General features: G+C 40.6%; 1 protein-coding gene across 2 annotated transcripts in view; it reads left to right on the top strand.

Moving 5' to 3' along the window:
• Window positions 1-93: 93 nt before the first annotated feature.
• Window positions 94-24,969, top strand: part of FBXL17 (F-box and leucine rich repeat protein 17) — a 501,406-nt gene continuing 476,530 nt past the window's right edge. The window contains exons 1-2 of one of the 2 annotated variants that reach the window (XM_047855114.1): window positions 94-1,680; window positions 20,621-20,743. In XM_047855114.1, coding sequence (XP_047711070.1) covers window positions 685-1,680; window positions 20,621-20,743 — 1,119 coding nt within the window. In that variant the 5' untranslated portion in view covers window positions 94-684. The remainder of the gene's footprint in view (window positions 1,681-20,620; window positions 20,744-24,969) is intronic. The other variant, XM_047855106.1, reaches the window with a different exon arrangement.

Below are 24,969 nucleotides of genomic sequence, written 5' to 3'. Positions count from 1 at the left end.
CAGCTGGCTCGGAAGCGTCTCCTCCCGCCTCAGAAAAGAGGCGTGGGCCCAGCGGCCTCCGCGAAACCTTGGGCGAGGGAGGGAGGGAGGGACGGGCGCGCGCCGCTCCCCGAGAACCCCGCGCGCCAGCCGGCCCGCTTCTTCCCAGCAGTCCCTGCCTAGCGGCCGTCCCCGGTGAGCAGCCGGGCGCCCGCGCGCCCGCCCCGAGCGCGCCGCCGCCGCCGCCAGCTCCGCCCCCTCCTCGAGCGGGCCGCGCGCTCCTGCGGCTCCGAGCAGTGTCGCGGGCGCGCGCGCCGCCGGCGGAGCCGCAGTTAAAATGGTCCGAGCGGGACCTCGCGTTCCCCCCGCCGCCGCACTGACTGACTGAGCCGGCGAACCAGGCTTGGACTGGTCGCCCAGCCGGCAGGCTCGCTCCCTCCGTCGCGTCCCCAAAGCTCGCGCCCATCGTTCTCCCGGCTTCCCGGGGCAAAGCATGTAGCCCCCGTCGGGCGCCCGGGCGGCCCGCAGCTGACGCCCACCCCCCACCGTCGCGTGTGTGCCCGTGTGTGCGTGTGTGTGCGCAGGGCGGGCGACCCCGCAGCGGGCCTGAGGCCGAGCCAGAGAGCGGCCTGCCCCGCTGCTGGAGCTCGCCTTTCGGGGCCTCCTTACTTCCCTGTCCCGGTCCCTCTCCTCGGGGCCTTCTATATGGGCCACCTTCTCTCGAAGGAGCCGCGTAACCGCCCGAACCAGAAGAGGCCTCGCTGTTGCAGCTGGTGCCGCCGCCGCCGCCCTCTCCTCAGGCTGCCCCGCCGGACCCCGGCCAAGGCGCCCCCCCAGCCGGCGGCGCCCCGGAGCCGGGACTGCTTCTTCCGCGGGCCCTGCATGCTCTGCTTCATCGTGCACAGCCCCGGCGCGCCCGCCCCCGCCGGCCCAGAGGAGGAGCCGCCGCTCTCGCCGCCGCCGCGGGACGGGGCCTACGCCGCGGCCGCCTCCTCGCAGCACCTGGCGCGGCGCTACGCGGCCCTGGCTGCCGAGGACTGCGCTGCCGCCGCCCGCCGCTTCCTGCTATCCTCTGCCGCCGCCGCCGCCGCCGCCGCCGCCTCGGCCTCGTCGCCCGCCTCCTGCTGCAAAGAGCTGGGGCTGGCCGCGGCCGCCGCCTGGGAGCAGCAGGGCCGGAGCCTCTTCTTGGCCAGCGTGGGGCCCGTGCGCTTCCTGGGGCCGCCCGCTGCCGTGCAACTCTTCCGGGGGCCGCCGCCGCCGGCCGAGCCCCCTACGCCCCCAGAGATGGTGTGTAAGCGGAAGGGGGCCGGGGTCCCCGCCTGTACCCCGTGTAAGCAGCCCCGCTGCGGCGGTGGGGGCTGCGGCGGCGGCGGCGGCGGCGGCGGCGGCGGCGGCGGCGGGCCTGCCGGGGGAGGCGCCTCGCCGCCGCGGCCCCCCGACGCCGGCTGCTGCCAGGGCCCCGAGCAGCCACCGCAGCCTCTCTGCCCCCCGTCCTCCTCTCCCACTGCCGACGGTACCCCCACAGAGGCCGGCGGGGACGCCGTCCGAGCGGGGGGCACCGCCCCCTCGCCCGCCCAGCAGCAGCGTGAATGCGGCGACGCGGACTGTCAGGAGCCCCCCGAAAACCCCTGCGACTGTCACAGGGATCCACCCCCCGAAACCCCAGACATCAACCAGCTGCCGCCATCCATCCTGCTCAAGGTGGGTCTGGGCGAGTGGCGCAGGGATGCGTGCTTTCCCCCAACCCCGGCCCCCGCCTCGGAGGTTTTCTCTCTCCTCCCCCTGAGCGTGGAGGAGGGGGTTCCCTGATAGCCAGAGAAGTCCGAAGGGGAGATTGGAAAGCCAATGGGGAAGATGCTTATGGCCTGCTCTTTTGAAGTAGAAAAACTTGGAGTCTCGTCAGTGGTTTTTAATCGTTTGGGTTTGTTACAACAATTCAGGATTCGTCTGTTATTCCCAGTGGTTTAGAAATTATTCGTAGATGTTCTGCGAAATATTTATCACTTGAAGCAATTTACGTTTACTGGTAAAGACTTCGTCTATTAGTTTTTGACAGTATTCAAACCGTACTTTCCGATTCGGTAGCTAACTAGTTGAGGTCAGTTACGATGACCTTTAATTGAACATTTACTATGGTCAGGCAGTATGCCAGAGCTTTATATACATACCTCATTTAATCCTCCAATTAACGCTATGAAATATTAACCGCACTTTATACACGAAGACACTGATACTGCAAAATAGTAACTCAGGCAGAGGTGGTCTTTGCTTTGTGGAGCTTAGAGTCTAGCGAGGCTTGAAGAGCTTGACTTGTCCAAGGTCACACACACAAAGTAAGGGCACATCTGGGGGAATATAGGCCTTTTGGACTTGAAAACCCTGTGATTCATTCTATGTTTTGTTGCATTCCTACATTTTAACCCTTATATAGAAGCATACAGTTTGCCAGAAAGTAGAGACAAATGTATTTTTCATGGGGGAATAGGTGAGTGGAGAAGAGGTGGGTGTCCTCTGGACACTACAGGACACTTTCAACTACTAAGTTAAATTTGCACTTTTGTTAATGCTAGTTGAGAAATTTAAGTGACAAAGTTAGTTTTAAGTTACTGCTAGCAAGTTATTTTTTCCTCATTTCCCAGCCCCTTCCTGGAACTTAATAAATATAAACCTCCTTTTTCACTGTGGGTGATATTTAAGACTAAGATATTTAAGATACTTAGTCAAAAATAACCTAGATAAGAATTTGGCGACTTTTATTGTTACTGAAGTAACTGTCTTCAGTTACAGTGTTACTGCCACCAATATACTTTTCTGATTAGACCTTTTGAACATTTATAATCCTGTGTGTTAAGATTTGTTTTACTGTAATGTTCTTGTAACTGATGCAGCAAAAGAATGGGAAAGCATAACCTGTTCTTGAGTCAAAATGTAGTGATTTAACTCTTAAGGAGTTGTACTTGTTGGAGGAGTAATTGCCTCCTCTGTGTTGAGGGTGTGCATTTTAGGGCAGAGCGAACTTTCTTGAGTCCTTTTAAATCAGTAATGACAAAAATATCAACAAATACTTGGTATAGAAGTTTGATTACTCTTGTTACTTGGTCAGTAAGACTGTTTAAAAGCAAACCAAGGGGCGCCTGGGTGGCGCAGTCGGTTAAGCGTCCGACTTCAAGCAGGTCACGATCTCGCGGTCCGTGAGTTCAAGCCCTGCGTCAGGCTCTGGGCTGATGGCTCAGAGCCTGGAGCCTGTTTCTGATTCTGTGTCTCCCTCTCTCTCTGCCCCTCGCCTGTTCATGCTCTGTCTCTCTCTGTCCCAAAAATGAATAAACGTTGAAAAAAAAAAAAAAAAAAAAGCAAACCAAAGCAAAACCCAGGTACTTTCTACCCAAATCATAATTTCAGGAGGTAGAGAACATTTTAATTAAAAAAAAAAAAAAAGTACATGGTCTTATAATAAAGAAAATTTGTATAGAATAAATTTTGCTAGAATAGAATATCTACAAAAAACATTTTTTTTTTTCATATTTTTGCGTGGACTGTTGAGAACTTGGTCTAAGGGATTTTTGAGAATTTTACCTACTGGATTTGCCTTAGACATGTTGGGTAGATTTCCTTGTTAATAGAAGTGTGAATAAAGATTCTTCGTGTGGATCTCATGGTCTTAGTGGTATTCGGCACAAAGGAAGTTGGGACTGTTGGAATATTGGAAATAGAGGTTTTTCAGTGTTTACTAATCCATTCCAACTTTTAGGGATAAGGCTTTTGGGAGCAGAGGCTCTGTCAACATATATTTTGTTTCTTGCTCTATCTCCTTCCCTAAGTGCAGTGGCTGGTGTGAAGTAGCTCTTAGTAAATATTTATCCACAAATGAATGGGCAGGTGTTCAGGAGGTCTAGGCTGATACTGTGGGTGACTGTGCCATGCCACTAAGCAGTCTCTAAGAAATGTTTATGTCCTGACTTGAGTTGTTTTGAGTCTCAATAAAAGCCATGTGATGGTGAAAAGGTTTTGGCTCTATTTCTGGTAAGAACTGGAGGTGTTTGGCCTGGAGAAAAGAAGACTTTGGGAGCTATTACAATGTTTTATAGTACAAGAAGAATTGTTGGGTAGAGAAGTACAAATCCATCACCTCTATTGGAAACATTCTTAGAAAGCATGCCCTTCTTCCCTAATAGTGGGTCAGTAGCCTTTATGATTGTGTTGCTGTATCTTTGTACCAGAAGTTACTATAGTTGTAAAGGGGATGTGGAGGAGGGAGAGTTTGGGAGAGAAATGTAAGGAAATGTGATTTAAAGGTTGTTTTTAAGGGATTGTTTCCAGGTAAAAGTTTCTCCAGGCAAACAGCAAAGGAGAAACACTCAATTTTTTTTATGGTGCTTCATACGGCAGATTTTTGGCTCAATATCAACAAGATTTTCTTTTTAAATTTTATTTTTATGTAACTTGCCTTAAAATATTAACACAGGTAAGGCAAAAGTTTGCTTAGGTGCACCCCTACCCTCCCATCTAGTTTCCTATCCAGAGGTAACTGACCACTCCTACCAGTTTAGATTGTACTTCTAGAACTGCTTCTAGAACAGTAGCTTAAAGTACTTAACATGAAATCAGATTTAAAATTTAGTTTCTCAGTCACAATTGCCATACTGGACTATACAGGTCAGAACATTTCATCATTGAAGAAAGACCTGTGTAAGCCTTCATAGGTGTTTTGTTTTGTTTTGTTGTTAATAAATGGCACCAAATTGTGCATGCTCTGCTTTTTTTCTTTTTGTTAACAGTATGGTTTGGAAGTCTTTCTTTGTGAGCAGTGTATATGATTTCTTTTATTGTTTTCTTTTTTTTTTAAAGTTTATTTTACTTACTTATTTTTTTAAGATTTATTTATTTTGAGAAAGAGTATGAGCAGGGGAGGGAGAGGCCATCTCAAGCAGTGTTTAAGCTATTGGCACAGAGCCCGATGCTGGGCTCAAACTTAGAAACTGTGAGATTTTGACCTGAGTGGAAACCAAGAGTCGGATGCTTATCTGACTGAGCCACTCAGGTGCCCCTAAAGTTTAAGTAATCTCTACACCCAGCCTGAGGCTCAGATTCAAAACCCTGAGATCAACAGCCATATACTCCATTGACTGAGCCAGCCAGGTACCCTTTCATTATTTTTAACTGCTGCATAGTATTCCATACTGTTATACTGTATTTCTCTACTATTGGATGTTTCCAACTTATTGCCCCTGCAAACAATGTTAATACATGTTTTCTGTGCACATAGAGTCCTTTTTGTTTTTTTAAGGTAGTTTTCAAGAAGTTAAATTTTAGGATTGAAGAATGTATATATTTGGAATTAAAAAGTCCTTTCTAACAGTAAGAACTGTGTGAAAATGTCCTGAAATAGTGAGCCTCACTGAAAATCATAATTACGTAATTTCAGAACAGAAAGGGGTCTTTGAGATCATCTGGTTACTCCCCACTTCTGCATGAAAAAACAGGCATGGAGAAGTGAAATGGCTTCCCCAAGACATTTTAGATAATGAAAGGCAGACACTGGGCTGGAACCCCTCTCACTGTGTCCAGGTCTAGAGATATTTTCAGTATATTGTGAAAGAGGGTCTGAGTAATCTTCTTTCAGAGATTTTTATGAAAGAGATTCCTGAATTGGGGATGGCACGGAGGAGCTTACACCAGAAGACTGTAAGCTCTTATGAGTCAGAGGCTAATTTTATAATTGGGTCTGTAGGGTTGAATTGTGGCCTGTAAATATAAGCAATTTGAGAAGTAGGGAATGACTCTTGAAAGGTCAACTGTGGGAATAGCTTTTTGTTAGTACTTATGCCTGTTATAGTTGATATTTGGTTGATGGATTGCTTTGAATCAAATAAGGTAGCTTCAGTCTCTGGTACCTGTTGCCTTCAGAACTTAAAGCAGTTCTGCCTTCTGATATCACAGTTATGTTTTTTTGTCTGTTTGTTTGTTTTTCAAATAGGCTCCACACCCAATGTGGGGCTTGAACTGAGGACTCTGAGATCAAGAGTCAGATGCTTGGAGATCAAGAGTCAGATGGACTGAGTCAGCTAGGCACCCCCAACAATTAGATTTTTATATTGTGGAACCACTGTGCAACAGTTTTACCAAATGATAGCTGTGAAATACTTTTCTTCAAGTAGTTACTATTTGAGTGAATGCGTATTTTGAGATCTATATTTAAGGCTTAGAGACTTTGTGTGCTTTATATTTAGATATTTTGCTCTCTGTCAGCAGACCTGTTTCTTTACAAAGGAAATGAGGTGAGAGATCCAAAGTCTATTACCACCATTAGAAAACTGCCTCACCATGTACGCGCCCCTGATAATGTGTCATTAGGTATTAAATCTTTGCTTTTACAGCTTTATTACCAACAGGTTGCTTTAGTGATCGAGGAAGAATTTTATGAGAGAAATGTGCTTTGGGGGAAGGCTTATGTACTTGCTATTTTTTTCCAGATATGAAAATAAGGATGAAAACAATGGAAATGGGAGTCAAACAAAAGAAGTAATATCACTTTTTAAAGCTTTGAATGTAGATTACTAGTGAGTAAGAGAAACTAAATTAATATGTAACATTTCATGAATGCTTGATTTAAGCCTTCAGTACCAGATTACCTCTAGAAGGTATGTCTCTGCAGTTCTATGGATGATTTTAGTCAGTTCTGAAATGGAATGTTGTGAGGAAGTCAGATTCAAGATTTTTCTTTGCTGAAGAATGCCAGATAATCTTGATTAACTTAATCAGGCATAAAAGGTGAGATTTGTTTTCTTCTTATCTTGAGAAGTCTATAAATTTTGGTGCCTTGTGATGAGTAGCTGTTAAGATGATAACCCTGAGCCAAATTTTTCTGCTAACCCTGGAATACCAAGTCCTATAAATGATAGGGAATATGAGAAGGTAAGTGAAGGCATATTTGGAAGTATTTAATTTAGCATAATAATTTCCTAAAAATTGTTTAATTTTGGCTAAATATTTTATGCTTGTCCGGAGTCTTGCCCAAGTCTTGGCCAGTTTGGAGTCAAGTGGTGTGCTAAGTGCATCTACGTGGAGAAAGAAGCTAGAATAGTGTTGAGTGATGGTTACATGCATACATTTATATGTAAGTTCTCTAGTTCTGTCCATATGAGAGGGCCTTAGAGCAGCAATACCCAGTAATAATGTATGCACTTAGCATCCATATCTTAGCTTCTAAAAAACATTCTCTACTAAAAGGAATCTGTGCTCTTGGAGAAATGGCTGATTACAGAGCTGATACGAAGAAAGTACAAGATGAGCCTAGAACATTTTGTGCCAGAACACAATGAAGAGCTCAAAGGATAATAGATATGTGTCAGAAGGACACATCATTTCATAGTATTTCCTTCCAAAATACTTAAAAAGTTTTGTATTTTATTGAATTCTGTGACTGACTTTAGAATCGAACTCATTCTTGTGTAAATTTCATAATACTTTGCTATAGAGTAGCACTCTGTAGTAATAGTTGGGATTTTGTAAGTTTGCTGTGCCTTAAATTTTAATCACTAAATTGTGAGAAATTATTTTAAATTATAGATTAGAAAATAGTTTTCGAGTCTGTGACTTCTGTGTGGCTATGTAGTTAGAAAAGTACCAGAAATGTTTTGTGCCTCTGTTTTTCTAAGTGGTGCTTTATTCAAGAGACTGCTTAGTAAATGTTGCTTTCAAGCTTTTGGCAGGTAATGCAAGTAGAACATTTAAGAGGCAAGGTATGATACACATGGCACAAAAAATGGGAAAGACCAGCAAAGTTGAATATGGTTGAAGTAGTTCATGTTGAGAAGATTACAAAGAGGGAATCTATCTGAATCTTTAGAATATTACCTGCTTTGTTTCTGACTATGACATGTGATTGTTGTGTGTATGTGTGTATGTTTTCTCAATAGGAATCAAAGGTTCTGGGAAGAAAAATGATGGAATGATAGAAATACAGAGCTCATGGACTGTTAAAAAAAACAGCTCTATTGATATTTAATTTACCCAATTTAAGTATACACTTTGAGTTTAGGAAGTATGTAGAGTTGTACAACCATCATTATAATTGACTTTTATAACACCTCAAATAGTTCCCTTATGCTGCTTTGCGGTCAATTTTAGCTCATAAGGGGTATGAGCAGCTAGGGAGCTCAGGCAACCACTGATCTGCTTTCTGCCTATATAGTTTCCCTTTTCTAGAAATTTCATGTAAATAGCATCATACACTATGTAGTCTAGAATATTGTCTTGTATCTTTAATATCGCTGTCTCTCTCATGACACCTAGCATAGTCCCTGCCACAAAAGGAGCCCGTATAAAATAGCTGCACAGATTTACTTCTTTTCAAGTATTTAAAAAAATTTTTTTAAAATGTTTATTTTTGAGAGGGAGAGAGAGAGACAGAGCATGAGTGGGGCACAAAGGCAGAGAGAGAGGGAGACACAGAATCTGAAGCAGGGTCCAGACTCTGAGCTGTCAGCACAGAGCCTGATACAGGCCTTGAACTCACAAACCACAAGATCATGACCTAAGCCGAAGTCGGATGCTTAATTGACTGAGCTACCCAGGTGCCCCAGTCTTTTCAAGTATTTCTATAACTTGCATGCCACCTGCCTAGTCATAAACTTTTGCAGTAATATTTGATAGCAGATAAGACCTCTTTATCAAGAAATAAAATGGCCAAGTGTAAGTGTTGGCTTGGTTGATTTTCAAGTACTCTAAGGTTCTGTGGGGTAGGTATGACCAAGTGCTAAGCAACAGTGCATTCTCTTGAAGTTTGTTCAGTGTGAAGTCTTTGAAATCTTATACTGATGCCCTGCTTAAAAACAGAATCTTTTTTCTTTTTTTAAAATTTTAATGTTTATTTATTTCAGGGGGGGAGGGGAGAAGGAGGGGCAGAAAGAGAGAGGGAGACACAAAATCTGAAGCTGGCTCCAGGCTCTGAGCTGTCAGCACAGAGCCTCACCCAGGGCTCAAACTCACCAACTGGGAGATCATGACCTGAGCTGAAGTCAGATGCTTAACCAACTAAGCCACACAGGTGCCCCTAAAAATAGAGTCTTTTAAAGATTAGAAATATTTGGCTATCACCTCGTGGTGATTAGTTCAGATTATATCTGTAATATGATTTGTACCTTTTCTGGTAATTCATATTTAAAAAAAATTCTTTTATAAAGTTTATTTTTGGGACAGAGAGAGACAGAGCATGAATGGGGGAGGGTCAGAGAGAGAAGGAGACACAGAATCTGAAACAGGCTCCAGGCTCCGAGCTGTCAGCACAGAGCCCGATGCGGGGCTCCCAACTCACGGACCGCGAGATCATGACCTGAGCCGAAGTCGGACGCTCAACCGACTGAGCCACCCAGGCGCCCCTGGTAATTCATATTTTAGTTGTGTTTTCCAGATTCACCACTAAAGATCAAGAATATTGTTTTCAACCCAGGTCCTGTTTAGAAGTCACTGCTATTTTCTAGTAGCCATTCCCCTCGTATTCTTTTTAGTAACGGAATCTACCATGTTCTAGCTTGGCACATAATCACCTAATTAGAAACTGTTTCTCAGCCTTTCTTCTACATAGGTGTAGCTATGTGATTAAATGTTAGGTGATAAGATGTAAGTGGAAGTATTGTCCACTTTTATGGTATTCTTAGTCATACCATAAAAGTAGCTGTTTGTCTTTTGCTTCTTCCGTTTTTCAGGGCTAGACCACCTGGATTATAAGAGTAAGCCATTTTCCACTCTGTAGATGAGGGCAGTGAGGGAAGAGCAACAAGGTACAAGATGATGGATCCCTGGATCTTCTACATCCTTAGAATACCTACACCTCCTTAGTTGGGATTTCTGTTATGTTCAAGCTATTGCTAACAGGCCTGTGGTAAAAGTAAGCAGTTTCCTGGCTTGTTGCAAGTAACATCCAAGTTTTTTTTCCAGTGTCATTTTTTTCCCTTTGTAGTTTCCTTTATTCAACAAAAATGTTGTTTCTGGTCAGTCCTTTACTGACCTGTGGTCTCTTTATTCAAAGCAACCTTCGGGGGCACCTGGGTGGCTCAGTCGGTTGAGTGTCCGACTTCGGCTCAGGTCATGATCTCTCACTCTGTGAGTTCAGGCCCCGCCTTGGGCTCTGTGCTGACAGCTGAGAGCCTGGAGCCTGCTTCGGATTCTAGGTCTATCTCTCTGCCCCTCCCCCACTCATGCTGTCTGTCTGTCTGTCTGTCTCTCTCTCTCTCTCTCTCTCTCTCTCTCTGTGTCAAAAATAAACATTAAAAATTTTTTAAAAACAACCTTCGAAATACTCTTTCTTTTAAGTCTTAAATTATCCAAAGATAATTTGGAAATGCCTTTGACTATATAATCTTAAAGCCAATGAATGCATCTCATGTCTTAATGTCTCCAGCAGAAACCCGGGTACATACACACAAATGTTGGTTAAATGAGTTAAGATAATTTGGGAGAGAGGTAGTTACTTTTTGAGGAGTTAAGATATGGGAGAGAGAGAGCATTTTAATGACAAGAACAGGAAAATTTTTATTTTAATTATCTATTTTTATGTAACAAATTATCCCACTGCTTAGCAGTTTAAAACCACAAACATTTATTATTTCATATTTTCTGTGGGATAATAATCCCTGTGAGACTGAGATGGGTCCCTTTGGTCAAGGGTCTCTTATGAGGCTGTAATCAAGGTGTTGGCTGGATCTGCTCAACTGGGGCTCCAGAATTCCTGTCCAAGCTTATTTGTGAAATTCTTGGCAGGCCTCAGGTCCGCATTGGCTGTTGGCTAGATGCTTAAGTTCCTTGCCATGCCCTGTGGCTTCTCCATAGAGATAATAGCAACATGGCAGCCCACTTCTTCCAGAGCAACAGATCCTAGAACACCCAAAAATGGAAGCATTTTTTTAACTTCATCTTGGAAGTAACATCCTGTCACTTCTGCCATACTCTGTTCTTTATAAGTGAGTCATTAAATCCAGCTCACACTCAAGGAGAGGATTACACAAGTGTAAATATCAGGAGGTGAGCTCATTGGGGACCATTGTGCAGGTTGCCTACCACAAACAATATGCAAAGATCTATTAAGTATGCGTTGGCATATCAGCTTAGTGTTTTTACTTTTTTACTCATACCCATCTTTCCTAGTACTGGTTTTATCTACACTTCACCTGCTTATTAAATTTCCTTTCAGCTGGATAACTAAGACTCATGTAGCTCCACCTAGATTTAGTCAATTATCTGTGGATTAGAACAATCATCTCACTTTTACAAAAGAGAAAACTAATGTTCAAGGAAGGTACAAACCAAATTCAGACATACTTATTTTTGTAAACTTTATTTTGAGAGAGAGCATGCAGGGAGTGGGGGTGTGGGCAGGCCGATGCGGGGCAGGGGAGCGTAGAGTGAGTGAGTGAGAGAGAGAGAGAGAGAGGAAGAAAGAGAGGGGAAGTGAGAGAGGATCTCAGGCAGGCTCTGCACTGGTCAGCACAGAGCCTTGATACAGGGCTTGAACTCACAAACCGGAACTGTGAGATCATGACCTGAACTGAAATCAAGAATCAGATGCTTAACAGACTGAAACACCCAGGCACCCCCAAAGCCAGATGTATTTTAAACAAGGTGCTTTTTGGTTCCACTGACCATGTTCCACATATCTTCTACTTAAGGGACAATTTAGCCCTTTAAAACCACATAAGTCCTTTAACCTCAAACCAATGATCTACTTTCCCAGAAATCTTTATTTCTCATTTTATAAAATGGGGAAGGTGAGCATAAAAAACATCCACAAGAGAGGGACTTCCAGCTATGGCTGCATGAAGAGTTTGGTGACTGGTCTCCACAAAAATAAAGTAAAACTAGGTAAAATTGTCTGAAACTATTTGGGCTATGGAAATTTGGTAGGCAAAAATTCAGAAGCACTTATTTTAGGAAAACAGCTAGAGCTTTTAAGAACGGTTGATATCTACAGCATTCTTGCATGAAGACCCCTACTGTGTGCCCCACCTCTCCCCAGTTCCTGTGGCAAGAATGAAAGTTTGGGAAACCAGCGGCCCTGCTGGTTTGTGGCAGCAAGTGAAAACATGTATTTGTTAACTTAAAGTGATGAACTTGATGGGAAACAGGGAAAACTCACAGTATTTGCAAGTGTGAGATTGTGGTGCTAATTGGGATGCGTGGGGGACCAGCCAGGTTTTTAACAGGCAGACCTTAGAATTGAGAATACCATAAAGGGATAAGTTCTCCATGTATCCCTGGTGAAACTATGCACATGTGCTGGGGAGACCTGAAAGTGTCTAGCAGAAAGCAGGGGCCAAGGCAAACTTGAGAACTGGCCAAGGCTTGAATGTGCTCTTCCCATCCCACACACAGATTGAAGAGCAGGTTTGAAATGTGTGAGCATACCTTTGCCCAGATAACTAGCTGAAAACTAAGCTATGCAGATAAAGGGTAACCTCCTTAGGAAGCCATAGTGAAAAAGAAAAATAGGTAAGTATTAAAACCTGAGCAGAGACGTTGACACTGCAGGAGACATAGATCCCACTCTTTAAGGCCAGGGAAATTAAAAAATTCTGGGCGTGACTGGCAGGCTCAGTCATTAGAACATATGACTTGATTTCAGGGTTGTGATTTCAAGTCCCTTTTTGGGTGTAGAGGTTACTTTAAACATAAAATCTTTCAAAAAATTCTGAAAAATTCCAGAGTTGGTATATTTTTGATAATAAGTTATCTAAAATGTCTTGTTTTTAACAAAAAGCCAGGAGACATGTCAAGAGACAGAAAAATGTGACCTATACTGAGAGAAAAGAGTGCAGTTAATAGAAAATACCTGAGTGGACTCAAATATTAGACTTAAAAGATAAAAACTTAAAAATGCTATTATAAACATGTTAAAAGAATAGAAGGAAACATTTTCAAATGATAGCAGAATATGATGATACTGACCCAACAAATGGTGACTCTCAATAGAAGGAAATGGAATCTATAAAAAAGTATTTTTTTTTTTTAGTATTATAAATGGAGATGTTTTCATTTTTGAATTATTCATTGTTAATATGTGGAAATAATTGCTTATTAGGTCTAAATTATTTGTGTGTTCTTTAGGATTTTTTTAATGTATAAGATCATGATATCTGTGACTAGAGAACACCTTAGTTCTTCCTTTCCTGGATGCCTTTCATTTCTTTTTTGTGCATAGTTGCCCAGGCCAGAATCTCTAGTACAATGGAGACAGCAGATTGCCTTGTCTTGTTCTTTATCTTAGGAAAAACGTTTCATCTTTCATCATTAAGTATAATGTTAGCTGTAGGTTTTTAATAGATGTGCCATCTATCAAGTTAAGGAAGATTCCTTTTATTTATAGTTTTATGAGTATTTTTATCAAGAAGGGGTATTGGATTTTGTCAAGTGCTTTTGTGTATCTGTTGTCTGTTGAGATGGTCATTAAAAAACCCCTTTCATTACATCTAAAACGGTGAGAGGAAAATTGTACTGTATCTAAATGGAACAATATTTTCAAAGGATCCATAGCTTCAAAAATAATGGATTTTAGAGGATATTGGACCAACATCTTTACAGTGATGAGTGGGAAAAAAAAACACAAAAAAGCCCCTAAACTATCAACCCAGAATTCTATATACAATCAACAATTGTCTCAGGAAAAAAGAAACAATGATATTATGTCATGAATAAAACCTGAGAAAATGTTCATCAACTCATTTGAGCTGCAAGAAATTCTAAAAGATGTATTTTAGTTTGAAAAGCAATGAAACAAATGGAAACTTGTATATTCAAAAAGGAATGCAAACCATCAAAAATGCTATTGTGTCTGCCTTCTTGATCTAGGGGAGGAGGGTAGAATTCATAGGTAATAAAAATAAACATTTATACAGAAAACCCCCCTTCATTTCAGTAATATGGTTCATTAAATGGATTTATTTTTTACATTTTGGATCACTTTTGCATTTCTGTGATAAATCCTACTTGGCCATGGTATATAATACTTTTAATATGTACTGGTATAAGTTTGCTGATATTTTGTTGAAGATTTTTGCATCTGTTTTCATAAAAGACATTGGTCTGTAGTTTTCTCATGATGTCTTTGTTTGGCTTTGGTATCTGACTCCATAGAATGAGTTAGGAAATGTTCCCTCATCCTCCAATTTGGAAGAATTTAAGGATTAGTATTAGTTCTTCTTCAGATGTATCACTAATTATGCCCTCTGTTCCTTGGCATTTCTTTGTTGGAAGTTTTGATTACTGATTTAATATTTTTACTTTTTATTCAGATTTTCTCTTTCTTCTTGAGTCAGTTTTATTATTTTTTTTGAGTTTGTATGCTTCTAGGAATTTGTCCATTTCATCTAGGTTGTTTAGTTGCCATAGTATTCTATAATTCTGTTTCTGCAAGGTTGGCAATGATGTCTATTTTTTTTTTAATGGTTATTTTTGAGAGAGAACGAGAGTGTGCATGCATTAGTAGGGGAGGGGCAAAGAGAGAGAGGGACAGAGAATCTGAAGTGGGTTCCATGCTGATATCAGACAGCCTAATGCAGGGCTCGAACTCAAGAATCTCGAGATCATGACTTGAGCCCAAGCCAGATGCTTAACTGACTGAGCCACCCAGGTACCCCGATATCTCTATTTTCACTCATATTTTAGTAATTTGAGTGTTCTCTCTTTTTAATCTGCTGAAGCTTGTTAATTTTGTTGATATTTCCAAAGAATGGACTTATGTTTTCTTTGTTTCTATTGTTTTTCTAGTCTATATTTCATTTACATTTGCTCTGATTTTTATTTTCTTCCTTCTCCTTGGCCTATATTTAGTTTTCTTCTCCTTTTGTAGTTCTGTAAGGTGGAAGGTTAGGTAGGTTATTGGTTTGAGATCTTTATTCTTTTTAATACAGTTATTTACAGTTATATTCCATAAATTGTGGGATGTTGGGAACACATGGCTGGCTCAGTCGGTAGAGCATGAACCTCTTCATCTCAGGGTTGTAAGTTCCAGTCCTATGTTGGGTGGGAGAGATTACTTAAAAGTAAAATCTTTAGGGATGCCTGAGTAGCTCATTAGGGTGAGTGTCCAACTCTTGATTCCGGCTGAGGTTGTGATCTTGTAGTTCGTGAGATCGAGTCCCATGTTGAGTGTGGAGCCTGCTTGGATTCTCTCTCTTTCTTTCTCTCTGCCTTTCCCCTATATGCTCTCTGTCTCTCTCAAAATAAGTAAACGTTAAAAAAAATCTAAGAAAAAATAAATTTTGGGATATTGTGTTTTTGTTTCATTGATCTTAAAGTACTTTTTACTTTTCTGTGTGATTTTTTAAAATTGTTTTCAAATGTGTTGTTTAATTTCCACATATTTCTATATTTCCTTTTGTTACTAATTTCTAATGTCATTTTGTTCTGGTCAGAAAAGATATTTTGTGTGATTTCAGTCTTTTAAAATTTATTGAGATTTGATTTGTGGCTAACATATGGCTTATCTATGTGCATTTGAGAAGAAAGTGTATTCTGCTGTTGTTGGGTGGAGTGCTGTATAAATATATCTGTTAGGCCTAGTTGGTTTAAGCGTTAACATTTTCAGTTTCCTCATTTATCTTGTGTCTGGTTGTTTTATCTGTTATCAAAATGGGGGTTTGGTGTTTCTCTTGTAGAACTATTTATTTTTCCCTTCAACTCTTCAATCAGTTTTTGATTGATCTATTTTGGACTTCTGTTACATGTACATATTTAATTGTTATATCGTTTTAGTGGATTAACCTTTTATCATTCTGTAAATTTTTTTGGTCTCGTAACAATTTTTGTCTTAAAGTCTATTTTGTCTGACATTAATGGGGACACTGCAGTTACTCTTTTGGTTACTATTTGAATAGAATACGTTTTTCCATCTTTTTAATCCATTTATGTCCTGGGGTCTAAAGTCAGTCTCTTATAGACAGTATGTAATTTTATCGTCTTTATTGTTATTATTATTCTTTAATATTTTAATGTTTATTTTTGAGATAGAAACACGGGGAAACAGGGGAGGGGCAGAGAGAATGAGACACAGAATCTGAAGCAGGTCCAGGCTCTGAGCTGTTAGCACAGAGCACAAAATGGGACTCAAACCCATGAATGGTGAGATCATGACCTGAGTTGAAGTCGGATGTCTGTAGTTTTCTCATGATATAGTTACTTCCTTAATATTTGCTCTGGTGGATATAAGCATCATAATTTATAACAACCTAGTTTGAATTAATACTGTTTTGTTGGTCTTGAGCCTGTCTGTGGTAGTACATTATGTCAGAAATGCCTGCAGTGTTCACTCAGGCACACATTACTCATGGCATACTCCACAGACATTTCACCAACCAGGGCCCCCGTTTATTGCTGGTCCAGCTCTGCTGGTTCTTATTATGATATATATAGCATGCCAAGGACCATGTAGCCAGGTTGAGAGCAGAGAGAAAGAGAAAGCAGACTTGGGGCTCAGCCTTTATTAGGGTCCAGTTGTGGAGTGTCTAGGGTTTTGCTCATTCACTCTATTGGCTAATTTAAAGCAGAAAGGCAGGAATTAGGGCCTGAGGAAGGAGAAAATAGGGTCACTCATGTAGTCAGTTATTTAGGTTACCTGGGGTTTTCTGACAGAACTTCACAGATGGGGCAGCCTCATTGCTTATGTGGTGGTTTTTCTAGTAGCTGTGTCATACAGCTGGCAATATGTTTATTCAAGATAAATGTTTTTTGAAATGGATATCATGGCGATCAAAAGCTTAATGTTAGACCCACTACAATAAAAAAATCTTACTGTCACCAAACTATGGAAAGAGCCCAAATGTCCACTGACTGATGAATGGATAAAGAAGATGTGGTATATATACACAATGGATTATTACTGAGCCATCAAAAAGAATGAAATCTTGCCATTTGCAACAATGTATGGAGCTGGAGTATATTATGCTAAGTGAAATAAGTCAAAGGAAGACAAATATCATAGGATTTCACTCATGTGGAATTTAACAAACAAAACATAAACTTACGAGAAGGGGGAGAAGAGAGAAACGATAAAAGACTGTTAACTATAGAGAACAAACTGAGGGTTGATGGAACTTGGTGGGGGATGGACTAAATGGGTGATGGGCGTTAAGGAGGGCTCTTGTATTGAGCACTGGGTATTATATGTAAGTGATGAATCATTAAATTCTATTTGTGAAACCATATTACACTGTATGTTAACTGACTAGAATTTAAATACAAATTCGAAAAAAAAACCTTATTGTTAGACACTTAACCTACAAATATAAATACCATGGTTTCAATGATATATAAAAACTTTGTTTCTATATTTATGTACTTCCTGTCATATATTTTTATGTGTTTTGTGCCCAGCAACATAGATTTATAATTATTATTTTACATATTTTTTATTTTTTATTTTTTTATTTTTGAGAGAGAAAGGGAGAGAGTATGAGTGAGTGAGGGGCAGAGAGAGGGGGGGAGAGAGAGAGAGAGAGAGAGAGAGAGAGACAGACACTACCCATGAGGGGCAGAGAGAGAGAGAATCCCGAAGTGAGGCTCGAGCTCATGAACCAGGAGATCGTGACCTGAGCCAAAGTGGAATGCTTACCTGACTGAGCCACCCAGACGCCCTTGTAGTTTTCTTCTCAATCGTGTATAAAATAAAAGGGGTACAAGTCCAAAATACATTAGTTATAAATTTTATATTTACCTACATAAACACCTATCTTTACTGTTTTTTTTTTTTTTAACGTTTATTCATTTTTGAGACAGAGACAGAGCATGAATGGGGGAAGGTCAGAGAGAGAGGGAGACACAGAATCTGAAACAGGCTCCGGGCTCTGAGCTGTCAGCACAGAGCCCGACGCGGGGCTCGAACTCACGGACTGCGAGATCATGACCTGAGACGAAGTCAGATGCCCAACCGACTGAGCCACCCAGGCGCCCCACTGTTGTTTTTTATTTCTGCATGTGATTTCAAGCTGCCGGCTTATGCTCTTTCATTTAAGTCTGAAGAGCTCCCTCTAGCATTACTTACACTCAGGTTTACTAGTGACATACTCCCTCAGTTTTTATTTATCTGGAAATGTTTTTTTTTAATTATTTTTTTTAAACATTTATTTTTGAGAGACAAGAGAATGAGCAGGGAAGGGACAGAGACAGAGGGAGACACAAAACCTGAAGCAGGCTCCAGGCTCTGAGCTGTCAGCACAGAGCCTGATGCGGGGCTCGAACCCATGAACTATCAGATCATGACCTGAGCCGAAGTCAGTTGCTGAGCCACCCAGGTGCCCATCTGGGAATATTTTAATTTCTCCATTATTTTTGAAGAATAGTTTTGCCAGATATACAGAGTTCTTGCTTAACAGTTTTCCTTTCAGCACTTTAAATATGTCATCCCATTGCCTTGTGGCAAAAAAGGTAGTGAGGATTCCTTGCACACTCTTTGGTCCACAGAGTTCTCTTTGCTGGTTCTCCTGGCCAGAAAAATGGTTTTACTTTCAGAGTTTTAGGTGTCTACACAGCTGCCACATTGCAGCTCTGTGACTTAGGCTGTATTGGGACATGGCCAACAGAGAGAGAAAAGAAAAGGGAAAGGAAAGAAAACCCAAAATGAAGGTTCTCACATTTTCTGTCTCACATTCTGTCCAGAAAGATGGTTTTATCTCTGTAGTTTAGTTGTGTCTTATGTACAGTTCTGCACAGGGGCCATCCTATTCCATGATGGGAGAAAAAACAAAAAAACTCAGGAAAGTCATTCCTATTACTGACTATTCTTTAAGTTTTGGCTCACTTCCCCAATCCATCTGTTACTAACATTTATTTATTTGTTTGATGTTTATTTTGAGAGCATGAGTTTGAGTTTAATGTTTATTGAGAGAGCATGGGGGAGGGGCAGAGAGAGGGGGAGAGAATTCCAGGCAGTCTCTGTGATATCAGTGCAGAGTTGGATTCAGGGCTCAGTCTCCCTAACTGTGATATCATGACCCAGCTGAAATCAAAAGTCAGATGCTTAACCATCTGAGCCATCCAGGAACCCAACCTTTTATTTATTTTTAATGTTTAAAAACTTTTAAAAAAGATTTTATTTTTAATCTCTATGCCTCCTGTGGGGTTCAAACTCAAAACCCCAAGATCAAGAGTTGTGAGCGCTACTGACTGAGCCAGCCAGGTGCCCCTATTTACTAACCTTTTGGAGTCCTGAGTTAATTGCTTTTAGTATGTTGTCCATAGGTTTTAGTTGTCATGAGTGGGAGTGAGAGACTGTAGTGGGCTTAACGTCATCTTTGCTGGTGATTCTTACACATATTTTTTATTTCTCAGTAGACCCTTGGAAAAAGAATGGTAGTTGTGAAGAGAAGGTAGTTATTTTCCCCAGGCTTAAGATTTAAATATAGTAGAGATTCTAGCTGAGATGTCTACAACTTTTGCCTGCCCAGAGGCTTACCACTTTAGGTCATAGTAATGATAGGAATCATTTATATACTATTTACTCTGTTCCAGATACTGTTTCCAAAACTTTAAACTCCTTTAGTCCTCACAATAACTCTATCAGGTCAATACTATATTATCCCCATTTTATTTTATTTATCATTGTTATTATTTTTAATGTTTATTTTTGAGAGAGAATGAGAGCAGGGGAGGGGCAGAAGAGAGGGGGACAGAGGATCTGAAGTGGGCTCCATGCTGACAGCAGAGAGCCCAATGTGGGGCTCAGAATCATGAATGGTGAGATCATGACCTGAGATGAGGTCAGCCACCCAGGCAATCCCTATTATCCCCATTTTAAAGATAAATTGAGGTACAGAGAGAGTAAGTAATTTGTCCAAGGTTGCATAGATAATAAATGGTGGAGCCATGATTTAAACCCAGCATAAGACAATTTAGTGTTAGAGCACATGTTCGGGTTAAAATTTTTACTTATGTGTTATGGAAATTATCATATACAAACCAAAGTAGAAAATACTGTAATGAACCCGCCCTCCACCATGTATCTTCAACCAGTTTTATTAGTTTTCAGTATTCTGCCTTTCTTGTTTTATTTTTCACTAACTTTTTTTTGTTTTTGATAAGGTATCTGAAAGCAAATTCTAGATATCATTTTATTTATAAACACTGAAGTATATATCTAAAATGCATAATACTTTTATAAAACGTAACCACAGTATGAATATAACTACAATATAATCAAAGCTTAAAAAGTGAATAATAATTTTCTGATTTCTAATATCTTGTGTTCAGTTTTATCTGATTGTCTCAGAAGAACCTTCTTATAGTTGGTTCAGTTCAGGATCCCAATATGGTCCACACATTGTATTTATTGACACATAATTGTGTGTGCCTTAATTAAGGTACAATTGTGCCTTAATTGTAAAAATTTTAATACTGGCAAACACACATTTTCTCTCTCTAGAGAGAAATCCCCCTGCTCTCACACCCACTCTTTTTACATAGAAGGTAATGTTAACACACATTCTTAACTCTCATACCCTCTTTAGGGCTGTCCCTAATGATGACTTTTCTAATAATGGCCACTTGTATTCAAGATGGTTTTCTGTTTTAAAAGTTAATTTTTTCTAATTAACAAAAACCTATTCCTATGCTTTTGAAGTATTTAGCACATATTATATGGTTCCTTTTTTATTTACAGATATTTTCCAATTTATCCCTGGATGAGCGTTGCCTTTCTGCCTCGTTGGTTTGCAAGTACTGGCGTGACCTTTGTTTAGATTTCCAGTTTTGGAAGCAGCTGGATCTTAGTAGTCGTCAGCAGGTATGGAATCTAATTCTAAGAAACACCTTGGCCTACTCAACAAATATCTTTATTTCTCTTCAGAAATCATTTCTTTCATGTTGGAGTTTTTCAAGATAGTTCGAATGACTGTAACTTATAATTCCATGCTTCAGTAATTTTTTTGTGTGAATTTATGTTATAGCTAGGTTCTTGTGGTGAAGAAGATATTTAATGTGGATTGGTAATTTTGGGTTGCTTCTTAATCCTTTTGTCTAAGTCCTCTTTGTCTTCTCCCTTTTTTCATTACGTTTAAAGAAAGTTATTAAGCTTTCCCCCCCTTTTTGTAGGAATTATATCATGAATTTTAGTTTAGTAGTAGAACATGATGGCATATGTTTATATAGTACTGATGATATGCCATGTACTGTTCTCTGGGCTTTACACATACTAAAGCATTTGAATCTTCTAACAACGTTTTGAGTTGATACTATTATTATACCTTTTAATGTGTTATTATTATACTATTAATTATAGTATCTTTACACTGTTGTTATAGGTGAATAGTATAAGTATTTTTTTTTAATTTTTTTGTTAAAGGATTTTAGTTTATTTTGAGTGAGAGAGTGAGAGTGTGTGTGTGTGTGTGAGAGAGAGAGAGAGATCGGGGGAGGGGCAGAGAGCGAGGAAGAGAGAGAATCCCAAGCAGGCTGTGCACTGTCAGTGCAGAGCTCAACGTGGGGCTCAATCCTATGAACCGTGAGATCATGACCTGAGCTGAAACAGAGTCAGACACTTAACTGACTGAGCCACCCAGGTGCCCCAATAGTTTAAGCATTCTCACACTACTGTTACAGATGAATAAATAGAAGCAAAATGGGCTAAGATATCTTGTTTTTCTTTTCCTTTTGATTAATTTTCTAATCTTCCCTATTGCCTGGCTGCCCAATGTGTTCATATGGTGGCATAAGTTAGGAAAAAAGGTGGAGTTAATAGTGCTTATTGCATACAATTTGTTGGACTTGTTTTTTTCTTTTGGACTTGGACTTGATTGTTAGAACTTCTTTTGGACTTGATTGTTACAACTTGGCATTGAAATGCATAAAAATATTCAATAAGAATAGGATTTTATTGGAGTACTGAACCTGTTCTAAATCCATGATACTGTTAGGTACTGGTGTGCTGCCACATGTTTAACAACTCCTTTCAAAAACAAACAAATAGAAAGCTGTGATTTGTAATATTTGCTAGTTTTTGTGGTGCAAATGCTCCCACCATGGCCTATTTCAGGCTATGGATGTAATATCACTGAATGCGGTGATGTCCCTGATTTGGAAAGAGGTACACATTGCAGGCTCTTGTGAGTTGGTACAAGCCACCTGCATGCAGCATACCACTAGTAGTTTACGTGGGGGGTGTGTGTGTGTATCGCTCGTTCACTTTAAACAAAATAAGCAAATCCTGGACATTTATGTGTAAGTTTTCTTTTTGTTTTTCTGCCTCATTGGTTAGAAGCTGAAATAATTACAGAATTAGTCATTTCCCTGCCTGGGTCCATGAAATTTGTGTCCAGGGAGAATAGTGAGTATTTAGTTATTGTGGCTGGTAGAGTGGAAAGAAGTAATGTGAAATAATCCATTGGCTCTTTAGTACTCTTGGATATCTGAGCTGTTTGTTACAAACTCAGGCTAAGAATAGCTTTACCCTTCTATTGGTAGTTATGTCTGGAGATGAAAAAAGAAGAAAAGATAAAAGGAGAGCTATGTCCAGGTTTTAACTTTGAAGGTAACTGTCTGTATTTATGCTTTTTCCAGGGAGCATAAAGGTAGTTTCAACCTTGTCTCTTACTTTTAGTGCTCCTCAGCACTACAGTTCTTTACTTCTGTTCTAAATTTCGTCACGTGCATCTTCTTTGACCATTATTTGTACTCAAGGGACTTGAATAATATTAACCCTCTTTTTCTTTTTTATTTATGTTTACTTACTTATTTTTTATTGAAGTATACTTTTATAGGTGTACAGCATAGTGATTTGACAACTCTATACGTAATGCTGTGCTCATCCCAAGTGTAGCTGCCATCTCTCACTGTACAAGGCTATTACCACACCATTCACTATACTCCCTATGCTGTACCTTTCATCCCTGTGACTTATTCCATGATTGGGTATAGAATATGTACAGGTTGATTTTTTAAAAATTATGTTTAAAATTCAGACGGCCATGTGAGTTTTTTACCACATGAATTCTAAGGTTACTCATACTTAGCTTTGAGGTATTTTTTTTTTTCCAACGTTTATTTATTTTTGGGACAGAGAGAGACAGAGCATGAACGGGGGAGGGGCAGAGAGAGAGGGAGACACAGAATCGGAAACAGGCTCCACGCTCTGAGGCATCAGCCCAGAGCCTGACGTAGGGCTCGAACTCACGGACCGCGAGATCGTGACCTGGCTGAAGTCGGACGCTTAACCGACTGCGCCACCCAGGCGCCCCGAGGTATTTTTTTTTATATAAATTAAAACAAAATTTTGTTTAACATTTTTTAATTTATTTTTTTGAGAGAGACAGAGTGCGAGCAGGGGAGGGGCAGAGAGAGAGGGAGACACAGAATGAAGCAGGTTCCAGTCTGAGCTGTCAACACAGAGCCTGATGTGGGGCCCGAACCCATGAACCCTGAGATTATGATCTGAGCTGAGTTGGACACTGAAAGCACCTCTAGCTTTGAGGGTTTTTTTGATAAAAGGTATTTGATATGGACATTTGTATGTAATCTTGGATGTGTTCATAAACAAAATGATGTATTTTCTATATATATATATGAGGTAGTATTCTGATAGAAGTAGTAAAGAGACACCTGTTTGGCTTGGTGTCCTACATCAGCTCACGTCATGATTCTACATCTGTGAGTTCGAGCCCTGTGTTAGGCTCTGTGCTGATACTCACAGCCTGGAGCCTTCTTCAGATTCTATGTCTACCTCTCTCTCTGCCCCTCCTTCACTCATGCTATGTCTCTCGTTGTATCTCAAAAATAAATAAACGTTAATTTTTTTTTTTTTAAAGGGGCACCTGGGTGTCTCAGTTGGTTAAGTGGTGACTTCAGCTCAGGTCATGATCTCGCCATTCCCAAGTTCGAGTCCCACATCGGTCCCTACGATAACAGCTCAGAGCCTGGAGCCTGTTTCAGAGTCTGTCTTCCTCTCTCTCTGCCCTTTCCCCACTTGTACTCTGTGTGTCTCTTTCTCTCTCTCTCTTTCAAAAATAAATGTATATTAACGGGGCGCCTGGGTGGCGCAGTCGGTTAAGCGTCCAACTTCAGCCAGGTCACGATCTCACGGTCCGTGAGTTCGAGCCCCGCGTCGGGCTCTGGGCTGATGGCTCAGAGCCTGGAGCCTGTTTCCGATTCTGTGTCTCCCTCTCTCTCTGCCCCTCCCCCGTTCATGCTCTGTCTCTCTCTGTCCCAAAAATAAACGTTGAAAAAAAAAAATTAAAAAAAAATGTATATTAAAAAAATAAAAAATAAATTTTAAATAAAAAAGTAGTAAAACAATTAAAATTTATGTTTTGTGGTAGGGATCATCTAATACTAGGTATAATAAGTTACAATTCATGTAATGTGATGACTGATACACACTGTTTGCTGGGTTAAAAATAGAAAACAAAGCAATTAAAATCTCAGTACAATTTTGTGTATTCAAACTTTTTCAAAGTTTAACTTTGAAAGTTAAAGTACTTTCCTGATAAGGATAGATCTTAGGCTTTCAATGAAAATTAACACATATATTTTTGCTTGGTGTTTCTCCATACCACTTCTGACACCAGATGTGTGGAGTTTTTTTCATTCTAAAAAATTCTCTGATAATAACTGGGTATCTAACAATTCAGTGCAATTCTGACACCAACTCCTGGGGTTAATGCAGACCTCACCGATTATGGGCTTTAGTCCTATAAGACTGTCCCCTCTTCATACACCCCTCACGAGTCCCAGGAGTCACCAGTAGTTCTCACTGACCAGCTGTGACTTCAACAGTTCCCTATGGTCTTTCCTCAGGTTTGATAATTTGCTAAAATGACTTACAGAACTCAGGAAAATACTTTTACTGGTTTATTGTGAAGGATACAACTCAGGACTGGCCAAATGGAAAAGATGCCTAGGACAAAGTATGGGGGTGGAGAAGATGTGGAGCTTCCATAGAGTCTGTGGGCCTGTCACCCTCCTGGCTCCTTAAGGTGTTCGCCAACCTAGAAGCTCTTCAATTTTCATTGTTGAAAG

Source organism: Prionailurus viverrinus, chromosome A1 (genome assembly GCF_022837055.1).
Source record: "Prionailurus viverrinus isolate Anna chromosome A1, UM_Priviv_1.0, whole genome shotgun sequence".
NCBI classification, from domain to species: domain Eukaryota; kingdom Metazoa; phylum Chordata; class Mammalia; order Carnivora; family Felidae; genus Prionailurus; species Prionailurus viverrinus.
Note: the sequence above shows the minus strand (reverse complement) of the source record. Positions and strands in the feature narration are given on the sequence as shown.